The following is a 15,561-nucleotide window of genomic DNA, read 5'->3' on the forward strand; positions in this document are numbered from 1 at the left end:
CGGTTCACTTTGCGAGTGCCCCGTTCAGTCCGTGTATCCTGTTCACTTTGCGTGTGCCCCATTCACTTTGCGTGTGCCCTGATCATGTTCCGTGTGCCTCATTCACTTTGCGTGTGCCCCGTTCACTTTCCGTGTTTCCTGTTCACTTTCCGTGTGCTCTGTTCACTTTCCGTGTGCCTGGTTCACTTTCCGTGTGCCCCGTTCACTTTCTGTGTGCCCTGTTCACTCCATGTGCCCCGTTCACTTTCCGTTTGCCCCGTTCACGTTCCGTGTGCCCAGTTCACTTTCCGTGTGCCCCATTCACTTTGCGTTTGCCCTGTTCACTTTCCGTGTGCCCCGTTCACTTTCCGTGTGCCCGGTTCACTTTGCGTGTGCCCCGTTCAGTCCCTGTGTCCTGTTCACTTTCCATGTGCCCCGTTCACTTTCCGTGTGCCCCGTTCACTTTCTGTGTGCCCTGTTCACTCCGTGTGCCCCGTTCACTTTCCGTGTGCCACGTTTACTTTCTATGTGCCCCGTTCACTCCATGTGCCGAGTTCACTTTCCGTGTGCCCTGTTCACTTTCCGTGTGTCCCGTTCACTTTCCGTGTGCCCCGTTCAATCCGTGTGCCCCGTTCTCTCTGTGTGCCCGGTTCACTTTGCGTGTGAACGGTTCAATCCATGTGCTCCGTTCACTTTCCGTGTGCCCTGTTCACGTTCCGTGTGCCCTGTTCATTTTCCGTGTGCCCCATTCACTTTGTGTGTGCCCCGGTCACTTTCCATGTGCCCCGTTCACGTTCCGTGTGCCCTGTTCACTCCGTGTGCCCCGTTCACTTTGCCTGTGCCCCGTTCACTTTCCGTGTGCCCCGTTCACTTTCCATGTGCCCCGTTTACTCCGTGTGCCCTGTTCACTTTCCGTGTGCCGCATTCTCTCTGTGTGCCCCGTTCACTTTGCGTGTGCCCCGTTCACTTTCCGTGTGCCCTGTTCACTTTTCATGTGCCCCGTTCAATCCGTGTGCCCCGTTCTCTCTGTGTGCCCGGTTCACTTTGCGTGTGAATGGTTCAATCCATGTGCTCCGTTCACTTTCCGTGTGCCCCATTCACTTTGCGTTTGCTCCGTTCACTTTCCGTGTGCCCCGTTCACTTTCCATGTGCCCCGTTTACTCCGTGTGCCCTGTTCACTTTCCGTGTGCCGCATTCTCTCTGTGTGCCCCGTTCACTTTGCGTGTGCCCCGTTCACTTTCCGTGTGCCCTGTTCATGTTCCGTGTGCCTCATTCACTTTGCATGTGCCCCGTTCACTTTCCGTGTTTCCTGTTCACTTTCCGTGTGCCCCATTCACTTTCCGTGTGCCCTGTTCACTTTCCGTGTGCCCCATTCACTTTCCGTGTGCCCTGTTCACTTTCCGTGTGCCCCGTTCACTCCGTGTGCCCCGTTCACTCTGTGTGCCCTGTTCACTTTCCGTGTGCCCCGTTCAATCCGTGTGCCCCGTTCACTCTGTGTGCCCGGTTCACTTTGCGTGTGAATGGTTCAATCCATGTGCTCCGTTCACTTTCCGTGTGCCCCGTTCACGTTCCGTGTGCTCTGTTCACTTTCCGTGTGCCTGGTTCACTTTCCGTGTGCACCGTTCACTTTCCATGTGCCCCGTTCACTTTCCGTGTGCCCCGTTCACTTTCTGTGTGCCCCGTTCACTTTCCGTGTGCCCGGTTCACTTTGCGAGTGCCCCGTTCAGTCCGTGTATCCTGTTCACTTTGCGTGTGCCCCATTCACTTTGCGTGTGCCCTGATCATGTTCCGTGTGCCTCATTCACTTTGCGTGTGCCCCGTTCACTTTCCGTGTTTCCTGTTCACTTTCCGTGTGCTCTGTTCACTTTCCGTGTGCCTGGTTCACTTTCCGTGTGCCCCGTTCACTTTCTGTGTGCCCTGTTCACTCCATGTGCCCCGTTCACTTTCCGTTTGCCCCGTTCACGTTCCGTGTGCCCAGTTCACTTTCCGTGTGCCCCATTCACTTTGCGTTTGCCCTGTTCACTTTCCGTGTGCCCCGTTCACTTTCCGTGTGCCCGGTTCACTTTGCGTGTGCCCCGTTCAGTCCCTGTGTCCTGTTCACTTTCCATGTGCCCCGTTCACTTTCCGTGTGCCCCGTTCACTTTCTGTGTGCCCTGTTCACTCCGTGTGCCCCGTTCACTTTCCGTGTGCCACGTTTACTTTCTATGTGCCCCGTTCACTCCATGTGCCGAGTTCACTTTCCGTGTGCCCTGTTCACTTTCCGTGTGTCCCGTTCACTTTCCGTGTGCCCCGTTCAATCCGTGTGCCCCGTTCTCTCTGTGTGCCCGGTTCACTTTGCGTGTGAACGGTTCAATCCATGTGCTCCGTTCACTTTCCGTGTGCCCTGTTCACGTTCCGTGTGCCCTGTTCATTTTCCGTGTGCCCCATTCACTTTGTGTGTGCCCCGGTCACTTTCCATGTGCCCTGTTCACTCCGTGTGCCCCGTTCACTTTGCCTGTGCCCCGTTCACTTTCCATGTGCCCCGTTTACTCCGTGTGCCCTGTTCACTTTCCGTGTGCCGCATTCTCTCTGTGTGCCCCGTTCACTTTGCGTGTGCCCCGTTCACTTTCCGTGTGCCCTGTTCACTTTTCATGTGCCCCGTTCAATCCGTGTGCCCCGTTCTCTCTGTGTGCCCGGTTCACTTTGCGTGTGAATGGTTCAATCCATGTGCTCCGTTCACTTTCCGTGTGCCCCGTTCACGTTCCGTGTGCCCTGTTCACTTTCCGTGTGCCCCATTCACTTTGCGTTTGCTCCGTTCACTTTCCGTGTGCCCCGTTCACTTTCCATGTGCCCCGTTTACTCCGTGTGCCCTGTTCACTTTCCGTGTGCCGCATTCTCTCTGTGTGCCCCGTTCACTTTGCGTGTGCCCCGTTCACTTTCCGTGTGCCCTGTTCATGTTCCGTGTGCCTCATTCACTTTGCATGTGCCCCGTTCACTTTCCGTGTTTCCTGTTCACTTTCCGTGTGCTCTGTTCACTTTCCGTGTGCCCTGTTCACTTTCCGTGTGCCCCATTCACTTTCCGTGTGCCCTGTTCACTTTCCGTGTGCCCCGTTCACTCCGTGTGCCCCGTTCACTCTGTGTGCCCTGTTCACTTTCCGTGTGCCCCGTTCAATCCGTGTGCCCCGTTCACTCTGTGTGCCCGGTTCACTTTGCGTGTGAATGGTTCAATCCATGTGCTCCGTTCACTTTCCGTGTGCCCCGTTCACGTTCCGTGTGCCCTGTTCACTTTCCGTGTGCCCCATTCACTTTGCGTTTGCTCCGTTCACTTTCCGTGTGCCCCGTTCACTTTGCGTGTGCCCCGTTCACTTTCCGTGTTTCCTGTTCACTTTCCGTGTGCCTGGTTCACTTTCCGTGTGCCTGGTTCACTTTCCGTGTGCCCCGTTTACTTTCCGTGTGCTCTGTTCACTTTCCGTGTGCCTGGTTCACTTTCCGTGTGCCCCATTCACTTTGCGTTTGCTCCGTTCACTTTCCGTGTGCCCCGTTCACTTTCCGTGTGCCCCGTTCACTTTGCGTGTGCCCCGTTCACTTTCCGTGTTTCCTGTTCACTTTCCGTGTGCTCTGTTCACTTTCCGTGTGCCTGGTTCACTTTCCGTGTGCCCCGTTCACTTTCCATGTGCCCCGTTCACTTTCCGTGTGCTCTGTTCACTTTCCGTGTGCCTGGTTCACTTTCCGTGTGCCACGTCCTCTTTCCGTGTGCCCCGTTCACTCCGTGTGCCCCGTTTACTTTCCGTGTGCCCTGTTCACTTTCCATGTGCCCCGTTCACTCCGTGTGCCACGTCCTCTTTCCGTGTGCCCCGTTCACTCCGTGTGCCCCATTCACTTTCCGTGTGCCCTGTTCACTTTCCGTGTGCCCTGTTCACTTTGCGTGTGCCCCATTCACTTTCCGTGTGCCCTGTTCACTTTCTGTGTGCCCTGTTCACTCCGTGTGCCCTGTTTACTTTCCGTGTGCCCCGTTCACTTTGCGTGTGCCCCATTCACTTTCCGTGTGCCCTGTTCACTTTCTGTGTGCCCTGTTCACTCCGTGTGCCCTGTTCACTCCGTGTGCCCTGTTCACTTTCCGTGTGCCCCGTTCACTTTCCGTCTGCCCTGTTCACTCTGTGTGCCCCGGTCACTTTGCGTGTGAACCATTCAATCCATGTGCCCTGTTCACTTTCCGTGTGCCCTGTTCATGTTCCGTGTGCCCTGTTCACTCCGTGTGCCCCGGTCACTTTGCGTGTGCCCCGGTCACTTTGCGTGTGCCCCGTTCACTCCGTGTGCCCCATTCACTCCGTGTGCCCCGTTCACTCCGTGTACCCTATTCACTCCCCATAAACCCATTCACTGTTTCAACATAGAACAATACAGCGCAGAACAGGCCCTTCGTCCCTCGATGTTGCGCCGACCTGTGAACTATTCTCAGCTCGTCCCCCAACACTATCCCATCATCATCCATGTGCTTATCTAAGGATTGTTTAAATCTCCCTAATGTGGCTGAGTTAACTACATTAGCAGGTAGGGCATTCCACGCCCTTACCACTCTCTGAGTAAGGAACCTGCCTCTGACATCTGTCAGGCATGGAGGAAGTGGTTGAGTGAGGGAGCTGTGGTTTACTAAAGTTAAATCTCTGTCCATGAGAAGTCATTGGCAAATAGGATCAGGGAAAATAAATGTGAGGTGACGCGCTTTGGGAAGAATAACAGGAAGGCAGAGTACTGGGTCGATGGAAAGATTCTTGGTAGTGTGGATGTGCAGAGGGATCTTGGAGTCCCATGTACATAGATCCCTGAAAGTTGCCACCCAGGTGGATAGTGCTGTTAAGAAGGCATACGGTGTGTTAGCTTTCATTGGTAGGATTGAGTTCTGGAGTCATGATGTTATGCTGCAACTATACAAAACGTTAGTGCGGCCTCACTTGGAATATTGTGTACAGTTCTGGTCCCCATATTTTGGGAAGGATGTGGAAGCATTGGAAAAGGTGCAGAGGAAATTTACTAGGATGTTGCCTGGTCTGGAGGGAAGGTCTTATGAGGAAAGGCTGAGGGACTTGGGTGTGTTCTCATTGGAAAGAAGAAGGCTAAGGGGGGATTTGATAGAGACATACAAGATGGTCAGAGGATTAGATAGGGTAGACAGTGAAAGACTTTTTCCTAGGATGATGACATCAGCTTGTACGAGGGGACATAACTACAAATTGAGGGGTGAGAGATTTAAGACAGATGTCAGAGGCAGGTTCTTTACTCAGAGTATTTGGGGGGTGGAACGTACTGCCTGCAACAGTGGTAGACTTGCCAACATTAAGGACATTTAAATGGTCATTGGATAAATATATGGATGAGAATGGAATAGTGTAGGTTAGATAGGCTTCAGATTGTTTTCACAGGTCGGAGCAACATCGAGGGCCGAAGGATCTGTACCACTCTGGAATGTTCTATGTTCACTCCCCATGTGTCCTGTTCACTGTCACAGTGTCCCACAAACATTATTTTAAATGTGAAAATGTAAGAATTGTTGGCTTTTGAATTCAGGAATTAATGAAAGAGCTGCGAGGGAAAAGGGCAGTTTATGAAGTGACATTGAGAATCGGGAAGGCGCTAATGGACAAAGCAGAACATCCAGGCGACCGGGAAGATCTGCAGGAGCAGGTGACAGACCTGAGTGAACACTGGAACAGCCTGAATGGAAAATCTCTGTGCAGGTATTGATTCACATTCAGGGATCTGTGGATAAACACTCCAAGATCCCTCTGAGCTTCCGAGTACCCTGACATTGAATATTCCCTCATCTTCTTTCAAAGTGCATCACTTCACATTTATCAAGCTCAAATTCCATCTGCCACTGATCTATCCACCTGACCAACTGGGTCATACTGTTCTGTAACCAAAGACCTTCCTACTCACTGACATCCACCAGAGCAATCTTTCCATCATCAACATTTCATCCACATCATTTATATAAATCACAAACAACAAGGGACCCAGTGGTGGGGACCTCAGTGAACCCTGGAACGCAGCACTGCACACTGTCTGCCATTTGGTCAACGACCCATTTAGTCCACCTTGGTTTCCCGTCTGCCAATCAGTTTCTCTGTTTGAATCCATCCACTTATTTCTTTCGCATTACATAGTACCTGGTTTAGGACTGCATGTTCTCCACTTGGTTCCTCAATGAATTGGTCCAGAAAACGAAGCCATACACAGAAATTTACCAAAGATCCTCAGGCAGCACCTTCCAAACCCACGACCACTTCCATCTAGAAGGGCAAGGGCAGCAGATACATGGGAACACCACCCCCTGCAAGTTCCCCTCCAAGCCACTCACTATCCTAACTTGGAAACATATCACCATTCCTTCATTGTCACCAGGTCTGAGAATTCCCTCCTAATGGCATTGTGGGTCAACTCAAGGAGGTGAACTGCAGCGGGTCAGGAAGGCAGCTCACCCCCACCCTCACAAGGGGCAATTAGGGACGGGTAATAAATACCGGCCCAACCAGTGACACCCACATCCCATGTGCGAATGAGAAAAAAAAATCACTTTGGACATTACTGTGGTCATCATTCCCTGAAACCCAGACAAATGGCACTGCATATTCTCCATGAACAGACATTTGTTACACACAAAGAAATGAAGCTATCTTAACATGAAATACAGAGATTTTGAATCGGTCTGCAAAACAGAACTTCAGACTATTCCCCACCATTTTACAGTGATGTGAACCAAAGAATTAATCCCTTATCCTGAGTCTTTAATTTTGGTGTAACCGATTCTTCCTGTATCGTTCCTGAAAACAATGTGGGCGGTACAGTGGCTCATTGGTTAGCACTGCTGCCTCACAGCACCAGGGACCTGGGTTCGATACTAGCCTCGGGCGACTCTCTGTGTGGAGTTTGCACATTCTCCCCATGTCTGCGTGGGTTTCCTCCAGGTGCTCCGGTTTCCTCCCAAAGTCCAAAGATGTGCAGGTTAGGTGAACTGGCCATGCTAAATTGCCCGTAGTGTTCAGAGATGTGCAGGCTGGGTGGGTTATGGTAATAGGGTAGAAGAATGGGTCTGGGTGGGTTACTCTTCGGAGGGTCGGTGTGGACTTGTTGGGCCAAATGGCCTGTTTGCACACTGTAGAGATTCGATGATAAAACTATGATGTACTCTTCCATATACATGAGCAAAGCTGAGATCCTTCATTGTCTCAGATTAATAACCTACAGACTGTAAGGCAAACCCTCATGTCCGTCTGAGCTTACTCAGCCCCTTAACTGCTTTGAAAAAAAAATCTCTTCTCTCAATGAGACACCATTCTTACTTTTGAGCTCAATCAGATTTCCTCCTGACCCTCTAAAATCACTCAACCTCAAGAATTTCAAACATCTAGATTATTGTAAATGACAAAAAACAGCCAGTGACCCCTCTCCTGTTCGAGGCCACCTCAAGAAAAGCAATTTTCCGCACACCCTCCAGGAGTCCCGCAGTCTCTCAAACAGCGGAATAGGTTCCTGGGCAGTAAATGCTGGCCCAGCCAATGATGCTGGTGTCCCACGTGGCAATAAAATAAACATTACTAATGAGAGGGACTTTCTTGTTTGAACGTCCTGTATCCTTGTTGGAAATACTGTGTCATTTTCTTTTGTGCTGATAATGATTTCAATTCTCTTGGTTCAGGGATAAATGTTGTCTTCAGTGCCCCTCAACAGGCACCACAAGATCTCCAACACTGCCTTACATTGACCCTCCGACAATGCAGCACTCCCTCAGCACTGACCCTGCAACAGTGTAACGCTTGCTCAACACTGACCCTCTGACAGTGCAGCGCTCCCTCTACACTGACCCTCCGACAGTGCCCACTCCCTCAGCACTGACCCTCCGACAGTGCGGTACTCCCTCAGCACTGACCCTCCCATAGTGCAGCGCTCCCTCTGCACTGACCCTCTGACAGTGCCCACTCCGTCTGCACTGACCCTCCCATAGTGCGGCACTCCCTCAGCATTGACCCTCCGACAGTGCCCACTCCGTCTGCACTGACCCTTCCATAGTGCGGCACTCCCTCAGCACTGACCCTCTGACAGTGCAGCGCTCCCTCAGCACTGACCCTCCGATAGTGCAGCACTCCCTCAGCACTGACCCTCCGACAGTGCAGCGCTCCCTCAGCACTGACCCTCCGATAGTGCAGCACTCCCTCAGCACTGACCCTCCGACAGTGCGGCACTCCATCAGCACTGACCCTCTGACAGTGCAGCGCTCCCTCAGCACTGACCCTCCGATAGTGCAGCACTCCCTCAGCACTGACCCTCCGACAGTGCGGCACTCCATCAGCACTGACCCTCCGACAGTGCGGCGCTCCCTCAGCACGGACCCTCCGACAGTGCAGCGCTCCCTCAGCACTGACCCTCTGACAGTGCAGCGCTCCCTCAGCACTGACCCTCTGACAGTGCAGCGCTCCCTCAGCACTGACCCTCCGACAGTGTGGTGCTCCCTCAGCACTGACCCTCTGACAGTGCAGTGCTCCCTCAGCACTGACCCTCTGACAGTGCGGCACTCCCTCAGCACTGACCCTCCGACAGTGCAGCGCTCCCTCAGCACTGACCCTCCGACAGTGCAGCGCTCCCTCAGCACTGACCCTTCGACAGTGCAGCGCTCCCTCTACACTGACCCTCTGACAGTGCAGCGCTCCCTCAGCACTGACCCTCCGACAGTGTGGTGCTCCCTCAGCACTGACCCTCCAATAGTGCAGCGCTCCCTCAGCACTGACCCTCTGACAGTGCAGCGCTCCCTCAGCACTGACCCTGTAGCTGGTTGTTTCCATTGATTATTGACGGGTATTATCTGGTTTTACAGGCAGTCCATGATTGAAGAAGTTTTATTGTCTTCGGGTAGATTGAGTGAATCTCTGCAGGTGGTGTTGGACTGGTTGTACAGGGCAGAGGTCACACTGAATGAGCAAGCCCGAGTAAGTGGTGACGTCCAATCTGTGAAAACGTTCATTGAGAACCACAAGGTAACTGTTCATGTTCTTATTGTGTATCCATCACTTCATGTATCTGCTGTTTCCATCCTGTCCCTACACACTGTTAGTCAATGGAGCTCACTGTCCAAGCTCAGAGACACTGTGGGCTTGGCAATTCCATGGGGAAGATCCATCACAAATTTAAATCTCCCAAAAACAGCTCTAGGGAATTCCCCCATCCGAGGGTAGGTCCGATCAAGGACAGTAGTGGGAGACTGTGTATTGAGTCGGAAGAGATAGGAGAGGTCTTGAACAAGTACTTCTCTTCAGTATTTACGAACGAGAGGGACCGTATTGTAGAAGAGGAGAGTGTGAAATGGACTGGTAAGCTAGAAGAGATACCTGTTAGGAAGGAAGATGTGTTGGACATTTTGAACAACTTGAGGATAGACAAGTCCCCGAGGCCTGACGGGATATATCCTAGGATTATGTGGGAAGCAAGAGAGGAAATTGCAGTACCGTTGGCAATGATCTTCTCGTCTTCACTGGCAACGGGGGTGGTACCAGGGGACTGGAGAGTAGCGAATGTTGTGCCCCTGTTCAAAAAAGGGAATAGGGATAACCCCGGGAATTACAGGCCTGTTAGTCTTACTTCTGTGGTAGGCAAAGTAATGGAAAGGGTACTGAGGGATAGGATTTATGAGTATCTGGAAAGACACTGCTTGATTAGGGACAGCCAGCACGGATTTGTGAAGGGTAGGTCTTGCCTTACAAGTCTTATTGAATTCTTCGAGGAGGTGACCAAGCATGTGGATGAGGGAAGAGCAGTGGATGTAGTGTACATGGATTTTAGTAAGGCATTTGATAAGGTTCCCCATGGTAGGCTTATGCGGAAAGTCAGGAGGCATGGGATAGAGGGAAATTTGGCCAATTGGATAGAAAACTGGCTAACCGGTCGAAGGCAGAGAGTGGTGGTAGATGGTAAATATTCAGCCTGGAGCCCAGTTACAAGTGGAGTTCCGCAGGGATCAGTTCTGGGTCCTCTGCTGTTTGTAATTTTTATTAATGACTTAGATGAGGGAGTCGAAGGGTGGGTCAGTAAATTTGCAGATGATACGAAGATTAGTGGAGTTGTGGACAGTGAGGAGGGCTGTTGTCGGCTGCAGAGGGACTTAGATATGATGCAGAGCTGGGCTGAGGAGTGGCAGATGGAGTTCAACCCTGCCAAGTGTGAGGTTGTCCATTTTGGAAGAACAAATAAGAATGCGGAATACAGGGTTAATGGTAGGGTTCTTAGTCAGGTGGAGGAACAGAGGGATCTTGGCGTCTATGTACATAGATCTTTGAAGGTTGCCACTCAGGTGGATAGAGTTTGTAAGAAGGCCTATGGAGTATTATCGTTCATTAGCAGAGGGATTGAATTCAAGAGTCGTGAAGTGATGTTGCAGCTGTACAGGACTTTGGTTAGGCCACAGTTGGAGTACTGTGTGCAGTTCTGGTCGCCTCACTTTAGGAAAGATGTGGAAGCTTTGGAGAGGGTGCAGAGAAGATTTACCAGGATGTTGCCTGGAATGGAGAGGAAGTCGTACGAGGATAGGTTGAGAGTTCTCGGCCTTTTCTCGTTGGAACGGCGAAGGATGAGGGGTGACTTGATAGAGGTTTATAAGATGATCAGAGGAATAGATAGAGTAGACAGTCAGAAACTTTTTCCCCGGGTACAACAGAGTGTTACAAGGGGACATAAATTTAAGGTGAAGGGTGGAAGGTATAGGGGAGATGTCAGGGGTGGGTTCTTTACCCAGAGAGTGGTGGGGGCATGGAATGCGCTGCCCGTGGGAGTGGTAGAGTCGGAATCATTGGCGACCTTTAAGCGGCATTTGGATAGGTACATGGATGGGTACTTAATCTAGGTTAGAAGTTCGGCACAACATCGTGGGCCGAAGGGCCTGTTCTGTGCTGTATTGTTCTATGTTCTATGTTCTATGTTCTAATCTCTGACTCCTGCAAACAGTTTCCCTGAACTGGGCTTTTATATATTAGATTACTTACAGTGTGGAAACAGGCCCTTCGGCCCAATAAGTCCATACCGACCGACCGAAGCGCAACCCACCCATACCCCTACATTTACCCCTTACCTAACACTACGGGCAATTTAGCATGGCCAATTCACCTGACCTGCACATCTTTGTGACTGTGGGAGGAAACCGGAGCGCCCGGAGGAAACCCACGCAGACACGGGGAGAACGTGCAAACTCCACACAGTCAGTCGCCTGAGGCGGGAATTGAACCCTGGTCTCTGGTGCTGTGAGGCAGCAGTGCTAACCACTGTGCCACCGTGCCGCCCATATATTCTTAAGAAGGCACTCATTGCCTGAATTTATCATCCAGATACACATCATACCCCCTCCCCCACCCTAAATACCTGACCCCTTTCCCAACTTCTCCTCCCAAACACCCAGCCAATCTCCCACCTCCCTCAACCCCTCCTTCAACTCACCCTCCAACACATTTGCTCCCTCTCCATGCCGAAGAACTGATCAACAAACCTCCCCACGTCTGTCCACAGTTAATTCATAGAACAGAGCAATACAGCGCAGCACAGGCCCTTCTGCCCTCAATGTTGCGCTCATCTATGGAACCATTCTGAAGAGGAGAAAGTGAGGTCTGCAGATGCTGGAGATCAAAGTTGAAACTTTATTGCTGGAACAGCACAGCAGGTCAGGCAGCATCCAGGGAACAGGAGATTCGACGTTTCGGGCACAGGCCCTTCTTCAGGAATCATTCTGAAGCCCACCTAACTTATATTATTCCATTTTCATCCATATGTTTATCCAATGATCATTTAAAAGCCCTTAAAGTTAGCAAGTCTATTACTGTTGCAGGCAGTGCGTTTCACGTCCCTCCTCCTCTGAGTAAAGAAACTACCTCTGACATCTGTCCTATATCTATCACCCCTCAATTTAAAGCTATGATCCCTCGTGCTCGCCGTCACCATACTTGGTAAAAGGCTCTCCCTGTTCACCCTATCTGACCCTCTGATTATCTTATATGTCTCTATTAAGTCACCTCTCAACCTTCTTCTCACTAATGAAAACAGTCTCAGTTCCCTCAGCCTTTCCTCATAAGACCCTGCATTCATACCAGGCAACATTCTCGTAAATCCCCTCTGAACCCTTTCCGAAGCTTCCACATCCTTCCTATAAGACAGTGACCAGAACTGTATGCAATACTCTAAATGTGGCCGCACCAGAGTTTTGTACAGCTGCAACATGACCTCATGGCTCCGAAACTCAATCCCACTACCAATAAACACCAACACACCATATGCCTTCTTTTGCCCTATCAAACTAGGTCACAACTTTCAGGGATTTACACACCTGGACACTGAGATCTCTCTGCTCATCTACACTGCCAAGAATTTTACCATTAGCCCAGTACTCTGCATTCCTGTTACTTCTTCCAAAGTGAACTACCTCACACTTTACCACATTAAACTCTATTTACCATGTCTCAGCCCAGTTCTGCAGCTTATCTATGTCCCTCTATAACCTGTAACATCCTTCAGCACTACCCAACTCTGCTGACCCTACTGTCATTTGCAAATTTACTAATCAACTCCTCGCCAGAGTAGCTGCAGTCTCATTCAAATACACACGACTGCTCACCATGTTGTGTTGGTGGAATCCTTCCACTATGACACTGCCATTCCTTCAGTGTCGCTGGGTCAAAATCCTGGAATTCCCTCCTTAATGACATTGTGGATCTACCCACAGCACATGGACTGCAGTGGTTCAAGAAGGCAGCTCACCCCCACCTTGTCAAGGGGCAACTAGGGACAGGCTATAAATGCATGTCCCAGAAATAATAAAAAAAAGTTTCCCTGTGCCATTGACTTATTGTTGAAGGCAGAATTTTGTCTTAAAACCTGTTAAAAACGATGAGCATTGTAAGCTGCCAATAGATGCCAAGTGGAAGCCTCCAGGAATCATCAGGCCTTAGCAACATTGCCACTTCATTTCTTTGTCTGAAATCACTGTCAGAATTTCAAAATGTCAGCTGCTGTTTCACAAAGTCCCCGACTCCCAGAGTCAATAATCACTTCAGTCAAAGCCACTCGAGTCATTTAGGAACTGGACTTTTTATCTATTTCTGTTGTACTTTCTATCATACTTTTAGCTCATGGTCAGATGAGTGCTGTGAATATTAAGACTTACTTCTGGTTGATAAACAGCTAAAGTTTCAGATTCAGTTCTGTCTGGGTCCATCTGCAGGTCTTTCAGAAGGAGTTGGGCAAACGGGCCAGTTGTGTGAGGGCTCTGAAACGTACCTTCAGGGAGCTGAACAAAAACACAGGTGTCAACTGTGTCTGGCTGAAAGCTCAGATGGAGGAACTGAATAAACAGTGGGAGCACGTGTGCAACATTTCCGTCTTGAAGCAGTCTCTGCTTGAAGCTGCACTGTGTCAGGTAGGAACCTGGTGTCAACCATCACCTTATCACATTGTCAACAAGTGTAACCCTGAGGAGCTCATGCTCTTGTGCGTGATGGTGACTGAGCGGCTCATTGTTGAGCAACAATATATATCAGATGCCTTAAGGGACTGGAATTCTGCTGTAGTCTTTTTTGTACCTCAGTCTGCTTTAGGCCTGATTGGAGTCAGGGATATTCAGACCTGATTTATCTGCTCCTTCATGTTATCTCATGCTGTTTGATATTATCGATCTGCTTCTTGCAGTATTCCTCGATGTGACATATTCACAATGCAGTGACAAATCTGTCTACTTTCAAAGGGCCTAGTACTGGAGGGAACGGTGAATTGTTCACTTGTTTGTATCTCATGGTTTGGAAACATAGAAAATTGGTGCAGGAAGAGGCCAATCAGCCCTTTGAGCCTGTACCACCATTCAATATGATCACGGCTGATCATGCAGTCTCAGTATCCCATTCCCACCCTCTCCCCATACCCCTTTAGCCACAAGGACCACGTCCAGCTCCCTCTTGAATACATCGAATGAACTGGCCCCAACAGCTTCCTCTGTGAGAGAATTCTACAGGTTCCCAACTCTCTGGGTGAAGAAATTCTTCCTCATCTCAGTCCTAAATGGCTTACCCCTTATTCTTAGACTGTGACCCCTTGTTCTGAACCTCCCCAACATCAAGAACATTCTTCTCACATCTAGCCTGGACAGTCCCATCACAATTTTATGTTTCTCCCTCGCTCTTCTACATTCCTGTGAGTAGGAGCCCAATCTATCCAGTTTTTCCTCATATGTCAGTCCTACCATCCCAGGAATCAGTCTGGTGAACCTTCACTGAACTCTCTCAATAGCAAGAACGTCCTTCCTCAGACTAGGAGATCAAAACTGTACACAATACTCAAGGTGTGGCCTCACCAAGGCCCTGTGTAACTGCAGCAAGACATCCCTACTCCGATACTCCAATCGTCTCGCTGTGATGGAGAACATGCCATTAGCCTTCCTCGCTGCCCGCTGCACCCCCATACCAACCTTCAGCAACTGTTCCACCATGACACACAGGTCTCATTGCACCTCACCTTTTCCTAAACTGCCACCATTCAGATCATAATCTGCCTTCCTGTTTTGTGACCAAAGTAGATAGTGAGGCTCTTTTCAGTCATGGCTGACCATGGGTTGTATCCTCATTGTTCTAGCTTTCTGCTTCCCTGAAGCAACGTCGCTTGTGACTGAAGAGTCCAATGCTGTAGTGACAATACATAGTGTGATTAAAGGCAGTGAGCATGGCTTTGTGAGGGGTAGGTCATGCCTCACAAATCTTATTGAGTTCTTTGAGGAGGTGTCAAGACAGGTCAAAGATGGTCGAGCAGTGGATGTGGTGTATATAGACTTCAGCGCTGAAAATGTGTTGCTGGAAAAGCGCAGCAGGTCAGGCAGCATCCAGGGAACAGGAGAATCGACGTTTCGGGCATAAGCCCTTCTTCAGGAATGAGGAAAGTTCACCTGCACCTCCACACACATCATCTATTGCATCCTCTGCACCCGATGTGGCCTCCTCTATATTAGGGAGACAGGCCGGCTACTTGCGGAGCATTCCAGAGAACACCTCTGGGACACCCGGACCAACCAACCCAACCACCCTGTGGCTCAACATTTCAGTTCCCCCTCCCACTCCACCAAGGATATGCAGGTCTTTGGACTCCTCCATCGCCAGACCACAACAACACGACGGTTGGAGGAAGAACGCCTCATCTTCCGCCTAGGAACCCTCCAACCACAAGAAATGAACTCGGATTTCATCAGTTTCCTCATTTCCCCTCCCCCCACCTTGTCTCAGTCTAATCCATCGAATTCAGCACCGCCTTCCTAACCTGCAATCTTCTTCCCGACCTCTCCGCCCCCACCCCAGTCTGACCTATCACCCTCACCTTGATCTCTTTCCACCTATCACATTTCCGACGCCCCTCCCCCAAGTCCCTCCTCCCTACCTTTTATCTTAGCCTGCTGGACAAACTTTCCTCATTCCTGAAGAAGGGCTTATGCCCGAAACGTCGATTCTCCTGTTCCCTGGATGCTGCCTGACCTGCTGCGCTTTTCCAGCAACACATTTTCAGCTCTGATCTCCAGCATCTGCAGACCTCACTTTCTCC

General features: G+C 50.4%; 1 protein-coding gene across 1 annotated transcript in view; it reads left to right on the forward strand.

The window, feature by feature from the left end:
* LOC148151809 (microtubule-actin cross-linking factor 1, isoforms 6/7-like) overlaps window positions 1–13,402 on the forward strand; it is a gene marked incomplete at its 3' end in the record, with an annotated part of 121,407 nt that extends 108,005 nt beyond the window's left edge. The window contains exons 8-10 of the mRNA XM_087976863.1: window positions 5,524–5,693; window positions 8,828–8,987; window positions 13,208–13,402. Coding sequence (XP_087832989.1) covers window positions 5,524–5,693; window positions 8,828–8,987; window positions 13,208–13,402 — 525 coding nt within the window. The remainder of the gene's footprint in view (window positions 1–5,523; window positions 5,694–8,827; window positions 8,988–13,207) is intronic.
* Between the last annotated feature and the right edge of the window lie 2,159 nt (window positions 13,403–15,561).

The sequence above is a fragment of the Chiloscyllium plagiosum genome, unplaced genomic scaffold (genome assembly GCF_037043375.1).
Source record: "Chiloscyllium plagiosum isolate Xiang-an unplaced genomic scaffold, Cpla_swu_hap1 HiC_scaffold_3, whole genome shotgun sequence".
Taxonomy (NCBI): Eukaryota; Metazoa; Chordata; class Chondrichthyes; order Orectolobiformes; family Hemiscylliidae; genus Chiloscyllium; species Chiloscyllium plagiosum.